This window comes from Rhineura floridana, chromosome 2, assembly GCF_030035675.1.
Source record: "Rhineura floridana isolate rRhiFlo1 chromosome 2, rRhiFlo1.hap2, whole genome shotgun sequence".
Lineage (NCBI taxonomy): Eukaryota > Metazoa > Chordata > Lepidosauria > Squamata > Rhineuridae > Rhineura > Rhineura floridana.
In genome coordinates this window covers 224584895-224599929 of record NC_084481.1, presented here as the reverse complement: position 1 = coordinate 224599929, position 15035 = coordinate 224584895, and the positions used below count along the sequence as shown (strand labels likewise).

Here is a 15035-nt window from a genome sequence, read left to right as displayed (position 1 = left end):
GGGGTCACATGGCAGAGGTGATGTAAGGAGGGCTAGGGAGCACCTGGCAAAGGGGATGGGGAAAGGCTTGGGGATGCTGTAGGGTGGGGTGTAGGCAGGTTTGGAGAGTGAAGTGAGCAGGTGCAGCAGCCCCTAGTATGGACAAAAAGTTGTAAACAAAATTGGAATACATGGATTTTGAGAGTCTTACAAAATGATTTCTCTGAACCTTTTCTGATCCAAGAGCTAGATATAGTAATTCAGCCCTTATAATTCAAAACCTAGCATAAACACACCATGTTATGTAGTAAGGTTGTTTCCAGATGGATGGTTTTACAAGAGTCAGCCATACTCAGTCAGGGCATCTGACACCCTCAAATTACATGGGGATACGGCTGATCCCTATGCAGTTGTCTTATCGCTTGGGACTCTTAGGAATAAGAATCTGGATGCAAAACAGGCTTACCAAATGTAGATTTTCATATTTGGCTTCTGAATATATGCATACAGCAGGGATGGGGAATCTCCAGCCCGTGGGCCATCCTTAGCTGATTAGAGGGTCCAATTTGACTCTGTGGCCACTTTTCTCAAACTACCACCAGTCAATAAGCTGATGCTACTTGTGATGTCAGCTGATGGGCAGAAGGGTGGAGTTCAATTCTGCAGAGTGTTTCCAGCTTCAGAAAACAGAGCTGGAGACTCACTAAAGCCAACACAAGTGCAAGTTTGTCTCTACCCGGAGTTTAAAATGTTAAACTGCATATGCCCAGAATATCTTTCGCAGAACCGTGAAAGCTTATATTATAATAAATTTGCAGCCTTGAAGATAGCACAAGATTTATTTTCTTGTACCTTGTTTCATGTGTTTCTTTCTAGCAGAAGGGGACCTTTTATTTGAAACTGCACCAGGGCTTGTTTTTCAGGTTGGATTTTTGTCATTATTCCAAACCTGCACCCCCATCCCAGTTCAAAATCAGGGACAAATAGGCTGGAAATAGATTTTTATTTTTTTTAAAATGTGACTATGTAATTTATCAGTATTACATTTATATCCACTCCACCTTTCTTTCAAGGAGCCCAAGGTAGCATTCACAGGTCTCCTTTTCTCCATGTTATCCTCACAACAACCCTATGAGGTAGGTTAGGCTGAGAGACAGTGACTGGTTCTAGGTCACACAGTTAGTTTCATACCTAAGTGATGGTTTTAACCCTGGTAGTCCACTTAATTTCCCTGCAGTTTACTACACATTCTAGAAAAATGTAGAAATGGATACATTGGTGGTGGAGGAGGGAATAATATTTTCTCATAAATCTGGAAATGCATGGGGTCCCTTCTTAACAATATTGTGTGGCACCTTTCAGACTAGCCAATTCAGGCTGCAACCCTGTACATACTTACCAGGGAGCAATCCCCATGGAATTCAGTGGGTGCTTACCTCTGAGTTGTTGTTGTTGTTGTTGTTAATAATAATAATAATAATAATAATAATAATAATAATAATAAATGTACAGTCATTGTGGCATGAATTCATGCTAGAAATTGTGACAACAGGTACCCCTTCTCAACAGAGATAAGGCACTAGGTGCTAAACATCAATAAAACTGCAGTGTGTAAGTGTCCACTATTTCTTTGCAAAGGAGGAGGATAGGGAGAGAAGCAGAACAGGTGGAGGCCAGAAAAGAACTTTTATGCAGCAGAGAAGCAACGATGACAGCAGGGGCCCCTTCTGAATCAAAGTAAGGCATTTTTTCAGCTAAGCTAGGTGTAAAACAGCAGTGCTTTAAGTGTCTACAGTATCTTTGCAAGGGAGGATGGGGAGAACCAGAATAACTTGGCCATGCCCCCATGATCTCTCACCAGCCCCACCAGGTCTACTAGGCACCAGCCACCGCTGCAAAGTGCAACGCAAATGGAAGATGGGTTTGATATCAGGATTGCTGTCTGCAGCAATTTCGTACATGTTATAAATTCTAAGTCATTCCCCAGAATAGACCAGGACTGTAGCTCAATGGTAGAGCATCTGCTTTGCATGAAGAAGGTTTTCTGGTCCAATCTTTAGCATCTCCTGGTAGGGCAAGGAGAGTTCTCTGCCTGAAACCTTGGAGAGTTGCTGCCATTCAGTGTAGACAATATTGAACTAGATGGACCTATGGTCTGACTCAGTATAAGGCAGCTTCTTATGTTCCTGGATGTGATTATCGAGTAGTTGGATAAATAGGGTGTAGCAACAGGAATACCTGCCCTGGGTACAACCCAGAAAGATGAAAACTGGACATCCCAGGTGATGCAATCTATCAACAGTTATCACATCAACATTCAACGGTTTAATGTTTTCACTTTAGTTTGCAAGAGTCCAATGTTTTCAAGGCAGCTGATGAAATACCAGGTACCACTGCAACTTAGAGAGGGCAGTAGGCAAGGCAGAGCAGCATCAGCATAGCTTCATGTTGGCTCTGTGCCTGCAGCCTAACACAGTTGAGAACGTTCAACTGCAGAATACTGAGAAAAGGAGAGGAGGAAATTGAAGACACATGACCTTAGGCAGCCTGCAGGCACAGGTTAGTTTTTAATTGATTTTTAGTATAACAGCCTCTGAGGTGGTTCACTGAAGAACAGCAAGAACAGTCTGCCTGAGTCATGAGGATGAGATTTCAGCTGGGATATCCTTAAAGTTCCACCGGCCTTCTTAAGATTCCTCTAGTTCCTCTAGTTTTACCAGTCACATCCTTCAGGGATCAGCCCATGGAAAATTCCTATTTCATGCCTCCAGTTCTATCCCAGAACCCATCTGCACTATACATTTAAAGCAGTATCATACCACTTTAAATGCTGAGAGTTGGTAGAAGACCCCTATTCTCCCTCACAAACCCACAGTTCTCAGAGTGGTTTAGCAAACAATCCCTCTTTCCAGGGAATTCTGAGAATTGTAGCTCTGTGAGGGGTATAGCGGTTCTCTAACATCTCTCGTCACTCTTAAAAAGCTACAGTTCCCAGGATTCTTTGGGGGAAGCCGTGAGTGTTTAAATTGGTATGATACTCCCCTTTTAAATGTATAGTGCAAATGGAGGCCCAGTTACATATAACCTTCAAGGATGGTGTCATAAATGATGGAGGGGAGCATACAAACAGACACCTTCCATGTGCGTAGAGGTGACTAGTTGAAGAAAGACTATTGAAGAAAATCCACTGATCTTCATCTCTGCCGTCGCGGCGCTTTCTGCTGGTCTCACTGTCGCTGTGCTTTTGGCGCTGTCTTCGTCGCGCTACTGTGACCTCGCTGTGTTTGCCGCTCCGCCTTCTGCTTGGTGTGGATTGGGTCGCCTGCTGTTTGCGGGAGTCGTGGCTGTCTGTCGTCGGGACGGGGGTTTCTTTCCCACGGTCGTTGCTGCGGCTTGTGCTTCCATCGTTGGGCGTGGTCGTGCCCTCTACCGCTGCTGCTGCTGCCGCTGCGCCTCCTTCCTATTGAGGCTTATGTTTTCATCTAGCTGTGGCTGGCATTCTCCTGCTGTTGGTGAATCTTCCATCTCTCACGCTGCGGGTTGCGCTTCACCTAAACGACCCTCGCCTCTACCTCATTGTTATCACCTGGACTTTTGAAGGTGGCGTTTTATGTGGGAAGAAGAACGGTCTTAGAGCTGGCGTTTGGGCGCACAGAGTGCGGGACTGTGTCTACTGTGTGGGTTTGAAGTGGATGAATGGGTGTTTATATGAGTGTATGTTGTGAGTGAATGTGTGTTTGTATGTATATGAGTTTTTTGTACTTATAGTTTATCATGTGCCTCGGGAAGAGATTTTATCATCAAGAGGGGAGACTTGAGGGGGCCCCAATTGCCGTAGTGACGGGTAGAGGGAGGTATGGTGATATGAGAGGGACGTGCCAGGTAAGGGGAACGCGGCCCAGACATGTAGTGGCTGTGCCGTGTTCCGGTCCTTCTCATACCCGCAGGGTTGTTGGTTGTCCTATCAGCCAACTCTCAGATCTCCAGTTGCTGCTTTTTAATGCCAGATCGGTACATAATAAAACCTCCCTCGTCCATGATTTGATTGTGGACGAGGCGGCCGATCTGGCATGTATAACCGAGACCTGGGTGGGCGAACAGGGAGGAGTTAGTCTCTCCCAGCTCTGCCCACCGGGGTATCTGGTTCAGCACCATGGTAGATATGAGGGTCGGGGAGGTGGGGTTGCTGTGGTCTATAAGAGTTCCATCTCACTCACCAAGCACCATGTCCATGCAATCACTGGTCTGGAGTGTTTGCACCTTGTGCTGGGACAGACTGGGAATCCTTTTGGTGTACCGCCCACCTTGCTGCCCAATGGCTTCCCTAACTGAGCTGACAGAAGTGGTCTCGGAGGTACTGTTAAGATACCCCAGACTATTAGTACTGGGAGATGTCAACATCCATGCCGAGGCTACTTTGTCCGGGTCAGCTCAGGACTTCATGGCCGCCATGACAACCATGGGGCTGTCTCAATATGTTAGTGGCCCAACACATACATCGGGGCATACTCTTGACCTGGTTTTTGCTACTGGACATGGGGATAGTGATCTGGATGTGGGGAGTTTTACATCTCTCCTGTTGTCATGGACAGATCACTGCTTGCTGAAGTTTAGACTTTCAGTGGCCTTCTCCCTCTGCAAGGGTGGGGGACCTATTAAATTGGTCCGCCCCCGGAGACTAATGAATCCTGAAGGTTTTCAAAAGGCTCTGGGGGTTTTTCCGGCTGATAAGACTGGCGCTCCTGTCAAAGCCCTGGCTGATCTGTGGAATGCAGAGATGACCCGGGCTGTTGACACGATCGCTCCTGCGCGCCCTCTCCTATGTAGAGCTCATACAGCTCTTTGGTATACTCCAGAGCTGACAGCGATGAAACAAGAGAGGAGGCGGCTTGAGCGGAGATGGAGACGAACTCCCGACGAATGCAATTACGAGCTGGTTCGTGCTTCTACTAAGCTCTATGTAGGAGCGGTGAGGGCGGCGAAAAAGGAGCTTTTTACAGTGGTTCGTGGTCTACTCCATCCAGGCCTACAGGACACGGCAGATACATCGGTAGCTCGATGTAATAAATTTGCTGAGCACTTCCAGCATAAGATCTCATGCATTCGCCGGGACTTAGACTCCTATTTAATAGCAGTTAATCCTATTGAGGTGTCCGGAGCACAGTCTTGTCATGTTTTGTTGGATGAGTTTCAGTTGGTTCAGTTCGAGGACGTGGACAAGGTGCTTGGACAGGTTCGTGTGACCACTTCGGTACTGGATCCTTGCCCCTCTTGGCTAATAAAAACTAGCAAGGAAGGAACAGTTGGCTGGGCCAAGGAAGTGATTAATGCCACTTTACGAGAGGGAGTGGTCCCTGGTTGTCTGAAAGAGGCGGCAGTGAGACCACTCCTGAAAAAAACTTCCTTGGACCCAGAGGATTTCAGCAGCTACAGACCAGTAGCCAATGTTCCGTTCCTGGGCAAAATCCTGGAACGTGTGGTTGCTGACCAGCTCCAGGCGCTATTGGATGAAACTGATTATCTAGATCCATTTCAATCGGGGTTCAGGCCTGGTTTTGGCACTGAGACTGCCTTGGTCGCCCTGTTTGATGATCTATGTCGGGAGAGAGACAGAGGGAGTGTAACTCTGTTGATTCTCCTTGACCTCTCAGCGGCTTTTGATACCATCGACCATGGTATCCTTCTGGAGAGGCTTGCGGAGTTGGGAGTTGGAGGCACTGCTTGGCAGTGGTTCCACTCCTACTTAGCGGGTCGTCTTCAGAAGATAGTGCTTGGGGATCATTGCTCGACACCGTGGGTTCTCCAAAGTGGGGTCCCGCAGGGTTCGGTTCTGTCTCCCATGCTTTCTAACATTTATATGAAGCCGCTGGGGGCGGTCATCAGGAGTTTTGGAGTGCGTTGTCATCAGTATGCTGATGACATGCAGCTCTACTTCTCCTTTACATCTTCTTCAGGTGAGGCAGTCGACGTGCTGAACCGTTGCCTGGCTGCGACAATGGACTGGATGAGAACTAACAAACTGAGACTCAAGCCTGACAAGACTGAGATGCTGTTGGTGGATGGTTTCTCTGATCGGATGGTGGATATATACCCTGTCCTGGATGGGGTTACACTCCCCCTAAAGGAACAGGTTCGTAGTCTGGGAGTCATCTTAGACTCTTCCCTCACACTTGAGCCTTGGTGGCCCGGAATGCGTTCTACCAACTTCGGTTGGTAGCCCAGCTACGTCCCTATCTGAGTAAGGAGGACCTCACATCAGTGGTACATGCTATGGTAACCTCGCGTCTGGACTACTGCAATGTGCTTTACGTAGGGCTACCTTTGAAGACGGTTCGGAAGCTACAGCTAGTGCAAAATGCGGCGGCCAGACTGCTAACAAGAACCAAGCGGTCTGAGCATATAACACCTGTGCTAGCTCGCCTGCACTGGCTTCCAATATGCTTCCGGGCCAGATTCATAGTGTTGGTACTTACCTATAAAGCCTTATACGGCGCGGGACCACGATATCTGTTGGAACACCTCTCCCGATATGAACCGGCCCGTACACTACGGTCTACTACGAAGGCCCTCCTCCGGGTTCCGACCCATAGGGAAGCCCGGAGGGTGGTGACAAGATCTAGGGCCTTCTCAGTGGTGGCCCCCGAACTATGGAATAGTCTCCCCGAGGAGGTGCGCTTGGCGCCGACACTATCATCTTTTCGGCACCAAGTTAAAACCTTTCTCTTCTCTGAGGCATTTTAATTCATGTTAATTTTAAACTATTATAATCTGATTTTACACTGTACAGTTTTTTGTACAGTTTTGCATTGTGTTATATTATATTGTGTTATCTTTTATTGTATTTTTAATGTTCACCGCCCAGAGAGCTGTTGCTAGTCGGGCGGTATATAAGCTTAATTAAATAATTAAATAAATAAATGTGCGCCCCCTCCTCCAATTTCCCTCCAAAAGGTTCCCAAAAGACATGGATAATTAAGCTTAACTTAAATGACCAACCACAGCTTTGGATCCACCTACCATTGACGCAGAGCTTGGAAAAGTTACTTTTTTGAACTACAACTCCCATCAGCCCAATTCAGTGGCCATGCTGGCTGGGGCTGATGGGAGCTGTAGTTTTACAAAGTAACTTTTCCAAGCTCTGCGACGTCAATGGAATTTAAGCATGCATAATTGTGGTTTGGAAGGGAGCTTGTGACTCCGCTGGAATGTGAGCAAAGATCTATAACGGAGAATTGCTACAGGAGAAAAGGCCAAAGGGAATGCAAAACTCACCACATTTCATCATCCCTACTTCATAGCATTTCCGCAGTCGGCAAGCCTGGCAGCTTTTGCGCCTGTTTTTGTCTATTGTGCACTGGTTTGTCGCCGGGCAAATATAATCATTGTGTCCTGCAAGGAGAAATAAAAGAAGGAACATTTTTTTAAAAAATCCTTGCTGCAGACCATTACGCTGGAAGAGCCGTAGCCCGATGGCCAACTGCTTTGCATGCAGAAGGGCCCACATTCAGTCCCAGTATCTCCATGTAGGGCTGGGAACATCCCCTGCCTGAAACCCTTGAGAGCTGCTGCCAGTCAGTGCAAACAACACTGAGCAATTCTGTGACTCAGTATAAGGCAGCTGCATATGAGCCTATGATTTGTGATTGTGACACAAGGCATTTTATGCTGTGAGCCAGCAATTCCTAAGCTTTCCCCGTATCATGGGGTAGAGGTCTGGTTGGCTTGTCCTTGGAGGACCCCAGGATTGTCTTTCAATACAGCTGCCATGTAGAAGGCTGCCAAATGAAGGCTCAACTTTTGCCTGCTGATAACGGCTGCACTGAACACAAGGATGTGTGTGGCCCTGAACAGCCACACATCCTTGGTTCGACAAACAGCATCTCAGCATCATGGAACATGTGCAAGCCTAGAAAGGCCTACCAGGCCCCTAGCAAGGTTTCTCCTTTTCCTTTCCCCTTTCATCTTCAGGGAAACTGCATGTGTACCGAAAAGTAAGTCCCACAATAAATCTAATAATAACATCATTATTTTGCTGCTCTAATATTTTGACAAAAAGCGGTATACAGTAATGCAAAATAAACAAACAAGACGCTTCAAAAGCTTTGCAGAAATGAAAACTGATGGCTTATAGCAGCCTTGCATTGAAGCAGACACCTGGGAGCCAAGAGGTGAGAAGGAATGTTATGCAAAAGTGAGCAGATTTGTGGAAGAAGGACCAAGTACTCCATCCCTCCTCTGCACCCAGCACAGAAACCACTGTAAGTGGGCTGCAAGAGAGAAGCCCCTCCTCCATGCCCAGCACAGAAATGCAGTGGGCTGCTTCAGTAGAGATGGAGCAGTCACTCACTCCTCTGCCAACTCCCCCCCCGACCCCGACTAATAAAAATGTTGGTAGGCTAGTAATGTTCATGGGCTTATTTACAACGCTGGCTTTTAGGGAAATGAGGAAGGCTCAATGGCAAGGCAAACTCCTATTTCTTTCTCTTCTGGCCCTGCAAATACATAAACTTCAAATCCTAGTGCTTTGCAATGGGAAGCTGGACTGGATCATAAACAATTGCAAACATTTCATCTCATGAGCTGTTCTGAGCAAAAAGACGTTTTCCTTGCAGGGAACACCAGGTTCAAACATTTCTCTACATTTTCGTATGTGCGTGTTTGCTTTTGCAAGATTTCCCCCTCCCCTCGAGCTAGATTTAGCTTTCGTGCAAAGAGCCAGAGGAAAGAATTCAAAGCCGGTCTCTTGAAACAGTTTTCCCATGAAAAAAGTAACTTCATTCTGCAGAGAAGCACTGTATTTCAATGACACACCCGAGTCATATGGTAGTGGGAGCCACTGAAGGCAGATTAGGTGAGGTTTGCTTTGACAAAGAGAAGCTGTGTGGCTGTGTTGCTCATGCATGTTTTCAGACCTTAACCCTTTTGCCCTGGAAACCCTTTGCAGTAACCCCAGTTGTGTGTGCAAAGCAAACTAAGATTATACAAGAATTAGGGGAAATACATTTATTAATGACATTTTATCCCTTCCTCTTGAAGAACACATTTCCTTCCTCTTTTTTCCTCACAACATCCTTGTGAGGTAGGTTAGGGTGAGAGAAAATGACTGGGCCAAGATTGCACAGGCTTTCACGGCCGAGCAGGGATTTCAGTACAGTGCATTGTACTGGCTCTGGGACCTTGCTAGCATGAGGACGCTTGCAAGTTGTGGGTTAATAACAGAAGGAAGACAACACCCTCATTGGTAGCTCACTGCTTGAGATGATGGGAGTTGGAGTTCCTCAGACCTGCCCCTGACCAGTGGAGGCTAGTCTAGTAAGGCTAATGGGGCACTGCCCCACCAGCCTCTGCCTGCCCTCAGCCAGCCCCCACCTGTCTGCCTTCTTACTTAAAACCCGGGCAGGGACTGGCCCTGCCTGTCAACTCCCTCCTCCTTAGTCAGTGTTGCCCTCGTAGAACTCAGCAGAGAGGAAGGGTCAAAACTAGACTGAGTTGGCTGTCCCTGCCATTGGTTGCTCTGACTCTGGCTCCCTGCCATTGGTGGCTCTGGCTCCGCCTCTGGCTCTGGCTCCACCTCCTGTTGGGCTTCCCACTTCCCACCCTACCTGTCCCAAGGGGCACCAGCAGCCATTGGCCCCGAGTGGTATCTGAATCCTAAGAACTGGTTTACCCCCAGAGTACAGAGGGATCCCCAGGCGGGGAAATCAGTATGCAATTAGGACCTAACTGCAGATTACATGCATATTTGCTTATTACATTTTGCCTCCTCATCAGTCCCCGGCAGTGCACATTTGGGGTTCGCATGCAGTCTCTCATGCAGGCACTAAGCAGACCTAGGCCTGATTAGCTTTAGCAAGGATGCTTGCTCTCAGGCAATGCTCTGAGATCATCCGTGTGGAACATAATAAAAGCCAGGTAGCAATTTAAGAATTAAAAATAAAAAGGCAATTTTAGAAGGCAGATTTTATAGCCCATCATTTTCCACTCCAAGTTTCACCTCCCGCCCACACACAACATGCATCCCTCAGGTTCCAGGCATATGTTTGAAACCCTAAGAAAATAAACATAGAATGGAGAGAGGTGATTTGGAGTTGCAAAGCAGTGGTAGGGTGCATGGGATACTTAATCCTCTCCCTTTTGGCTGCGTCTTCATGCCAGTTTGTTTTCCTCCCACTTCAGGGTTGCATAGCCTCTCAAACACACTTCTGGGCCCCCATGAGATACAGACTGGGTGGTTATTCGGAACAGAAAATTGCCTGGAGGGGAAAGGATCAAGCATTTCTACTTCCTCAGTCAATCTGTCAATTTTATTGCTCTTCATTTCTCTTTTTCCCAATCTTATTTATTTATTTATTTATTTATTTTTAACATTTGTATACCACCCCATAGCCGAAGCTCTCTGGGCGGTTTACAACAATTTCTTAAATTCAGTTCTCCGCATTTCTGCAGCAATTTTTGATTTTATTTTTTTTAAAACCCTCACGAAAATTCATTGGCATTTTAGTGTTCATTTCTCCTAATAAGCACACTTTTGTATGCAGTTTTGATTAATACACACATTTTTGAAAGCAATTTTCTTCATGTAATGCACTTTTGTATGTTCTTTTCACTAATTTATGAGTTTATGTGCATTTTTTTGCACATTATTTGGCTAGAGAACTATATTGTAAAATTCAGAGAAATGTGAAATTCAAAGGATGGCTGCCATTCGGCTCACACCTTGTTTTGGAAAGGGAGAATTAAAGAAGTGTGCCTTTAAATGCAAACTGAATCAAATTTCTCCTCTATCCCTAAATCCTTTAGGAAATTTGCCAACCCTCTCACTTTGTTCTCAGAAGTGTGACATCTATGAGGTCTCATTAAGAGTTAGAGAGAGCTGAATTTCTACCCCACAAGCTTTATGAAATTTGCTTCTTAATTATTTAATGGAGGAAGAGCTTGTTTGTACTTTGATACCGATACTCGAAACATTCGTTTAACATGACCAGAAAATCAGTTTTGCAGGATTGCTGAGTGGTTTTTGATAAGCCTTCACAGAGCAGATGTAGATAGAGTGTTTGGCAGAGAAGGCTGTTTGTAACCATAGTTCTCCTGGAAAAAAGATTAAAATGTTGGGCCACCAGGTTTCTTAACATATGGCATGGCCTTCAAAAGGTTATCTTGTCCAATTCTAAAGCGTAGGTGACCTAAACGTATGTCATGTAAATATTTCGCTTTCCCTGAATAACCTGGAGTTCCTGTATCCAACTGTGTTACAGTCCCTAACCAGTTATTTGAGTTTAATCATTGAAGACACTAAGATCTGCTTCTGAAGAATCATACATCTTAGGGTAAATCAAGAGCAGGAATTGGGCACAGGCTGCAATCCTATACACAGATTCCTCCAAGAAGCCTCACTGAACCCAGTGGGAACATCTGAGTAAGCATATCTGTAGGATGCAAGACATTAAAAATAGGGATTTGAGTGTTAATCAGTAGATTAATCAGCTGAAATAGGTTAACAAATGAAGTAAATTGATTAACTGGAAGGACAAAATTAATCCAGTTTTAACTGCACCATGGGGATAAAAGCAATTAATCACATTGAACTCTCTATGCTTCAGCCCAGCCCCCTGCTGGACAACATTTCAGGGTTGTTGTGCAATGTTCAGCCATGTTCAATGTGAACTACAGGCTTATCCACATGTGAGCATTACTTCATACTAAATACACTGTTTTTACCTCCGTTTTCTGTCTGTACCGTCCACAGTAAGGTCTCAATGCCAGCTGCAAACACAGTGTTTTCTATTCACACTGGAGGGGAAGGATCAATCACACAGTTTCCTAATGACTATGCTCTCTAATTTAACATTTCCACTCCCTCTGGTTACCTGGCAACCAAGCATGTTCAGTTTGTTGTACCAGTTAGTTTCATTTAAAAAAACAGCAAGTGCTGTTTGTATTTTCTGGAAGTGCGATTGTTTGTATTTTCACTTGTACAATACAGCTGAAATGCAAATCTTTGTCTGAGCAGCATTATGCTTTTGTGCACAAGTTAGGGGGGAAAAGAAAATAAAGGCACCATTTGCAGCAACTTAAAAAAATGTCAGCAGAACAGGAGAGAGCAGCTGGAAGTTACTCTTTAGCCCTAAGGAAATGAAATGAACGAAGGGAGGAGGGAGTGGCCATAGACAGGGGAACGATTGACACACCCAACTAAAAGCATCAGAGCAAAGCATCTGCAAGCACTAGAGATACGGAGTGGAGATTTTTTTTCCTTCCCTTTTCGCATTATCAGAGGATTGGGTTAGTAGCGATTTACAGGGGGGAAACTGTGTGATAGCTTCTGCTCGCCAGTAACGTCATGTGAACCAAGCAAATTAAAAGGGGATGTAAGTAGCACCAGACACACAGCAAACCCCTGTGTAGATGAGCCCTACATTTCAAAATCCATTCTCTCTCCTAAGCAATTAACATTTATTCCTCGCTGTTTCCTCTCCTCGTGTAGGGTCATTTCCCCATCCTTCCAAGCTGGTATTCAAGGATCTTTTTCCCTCGACAGTGGAAAAGCAGTGGGAGTGAGGGACAATTTTTATTGGAAAAGTGGCGCAAAGCTAAGGGTTAAGCATCTCCCCCTCCAACAGAACCACTGTTCCAGTTGCATTTGCAGATGCGTTTGATTTTTTTTTTTTTTTAAAGAGTTGGAACACTAACGATGGGACAAGTTTTTGCAAAGACGTTTGCATCCCTACAGAAGCCCTTTTTCCAGGAAAACCCATTTCCCCTACCTTGAATGCTTCTTTTGAAGAATGCTTTACAGCCCTCACATGACCAAACACCATAGTGATATCCTGAGGCATAATCGCTGCAAACGGCACAGAAATGGGCGTCCCTTTTCGAGCTGGGACTGTTTGTAGTGGGACTGGTACAGTCACTGCTGCTGGCCTTCCTTTTCAGTGTTTCTCTGAGGAAAGAGGAGATCAGTTATAAAACAGCAAAGTGGGATGTGTAATTACCTCAAAACCCTTCATAGCCGTTCATTTTTTAACCTTGAAACCTTTCATAGTTTTTATTTATTTATTTATTTTACCTCACAACCTTTCATGTTGGGGGGGTGTTCTTAACTTCAAAACCCATTCATGGTTGTTTGTTTTTTAACCTCAACACCTTTTATGTTTTTTATATATTTTACCTCAAAACCTTTCAAGTTTGGTGTGGGTGTGTATTTTTAACCTTCAAAACCTTTCATGTTTGGTTTTTTTTTTTTACCTCAAAACCTTTCTTTCTTTCTTACCTCAAAACCTTTTGTGGTTGTGTTTTTACATCACCCATCCTATTACTTTCTTGCAGAGGAGCGATGTTAGTCTCTTAACAGCAAATACAAAAGCGAGCTTTGTAGCAACTTAAAGACTACCAGATTCATTGCAGCAGACCTTTCATTGGGCATTTCATCAGTGTGAATATGAAGTGGGGTCTAGTCTACAAAGCTCAGTGTCTTTCTCGGTTAATCCTTACTCATGTTTTGTAAACTATCTTTTCTTTCTTTTGCTTTTTTCTTTGTCTTTTGTGATATTTATTCTATGTAATATTTTTAATTTTAAATAAAAGAATTTAAAAATAAAAAGCTTATGCCACAATAAATCTGGCAGCCTGTAAATTACCTCAGGATTCTTTTTCCTAAATTTCCTTCAAAAATATTTTTAAAAGTCCAAAGCCCATATGTTATCAGTCCGTTTCTTCCTTTGTTGTTGTTATATGCCTTCAAGTCAATTATGACTTATGGTGACTCTATGAATCAGCGACCTCCAAGAGCATCTGTCATGAACCACCCTGTTCAGACCTTGTAAGTTCAGGTCTGTGGCTTCCTTGATGGAATCAATCCATCTCTTGTTTGGCCTTCCTCTTTTTCTACTCCCTTCTGTTTTTTCCAGCATTATTGTCTTTTCTACTGAAATGTCTTCTCATTAAGTGTCCATAGTATGATAACCTCAGTTTCATAATTTTAGCTTCTAGTGACAGTTCTGGTTTAATTTGTTCTAATACCCAATTATTGGTCTTTTTTGCGGTCCATGGTATCCACAAAGCTCTCCTCCAACACCACATTTTATATGAGTTGATTTTTCTCTTATCCGCTTTTTTTGCTGTCCAACTTTCACATCCATACATAGAGATCGGGAATACCATGGTCTGAATGATCCTGACTTTAGTGTTCTTTGCATTTATAGACCTTTTCTAGTTCTCTCATAGTTGCCCTCCCCAGTCCTAGCCTTCTTCTGATTTCTTGACTGTTGTTTCTATTTTGGTTAATGACTGTGCCGAGGTATTGATAATCCTTGATAAATTCAATGTCCTCATGTCAACTTTTGTTGTTGTTATGTGCCTTCCAGTCGACTATGACTTATGGCGACCCTATGAATCAGTGACCTCCAAGAGCATATGTCATGAACCACCCTGTTCAGATCTTGTAAGTTCAGGTCTGTGGCTTCCTTTATGGAATCAATCCATCTCTTGTTTGGCCTTCCTCTTTTTCTACTCCCTTCTGTTTTTCCCAGCATTATTGCCTTTTCTAGTGAATCATGTCCAAAGTATGTGTCTGAATGATCCTGACTTTAGTGTTCAATGATACATCTTTGCATTTGAGGACCTTTTCTAGTTCTCTCACAGTTGCCCTCCCCAGTCCTGGCTTTCTTCTGGTTTCTTGACTATTGTCTCCATTTTGGTTAATGACTGTGTCAAGGTATTGATAATCCTTGACAAGTTTAAGGTCCTCATTGTCAACTTTAAAGTTACATAAATCTTCTGTTGTCATTACTTAGTCTTTTTGACTAGTCTCTTTACTTTAGTCTTTTTGACTAGTCTAGTTTCATAGAATCATAGATATAAGGCCATCAAGTCCAACCCCCTGCTCAATGCAGGAATGCAAATCAAAGCATTCCCAACAGATGCCTCTTGAATGCCATCAATGTTGGAGAGCCCACTACCTCTCTAGGTAATTGGTTCCATTGTCTTATGGCTCTAACAGTTAGGAAGTTTTTCCTGATGTTCAGTCGAAATCTGGCTTCCTGCAACTTGAGCCCATT

The 15035-nt window shown here is 44.4% G+C and overlaps 1 protein-coding gene across 4 annotated transcripts in view; it reads right to left on the bottom strand.

Moving 5' to 3' along the window:
* ESR2 (estrogen receptor 2) overlaps positions 1-15035 on the bottom strand; it is a 96070-nt gene that overhangs the window by 56303 nt on the left and 24732 nt on the right. For all 4 annotated transcript variants that reach the window (XM_061612368.1, XM_061612369.1, XM_061612371.1 and 1 more), the window contains exons 3-4: positions 12744-12919; positions 7252-7368 (exon numbers count right to left, since the gene is read on the bottom strand). In XM_061612368.1, coding sequence (XP_061468352.1) covers positions 7252-7368; positions 12744-12919 — 293 coding nt within the window. The remainder of the gene's footprint in view (positions 1-7251; positions 7369-12743; positions 12920-15035) is intronic.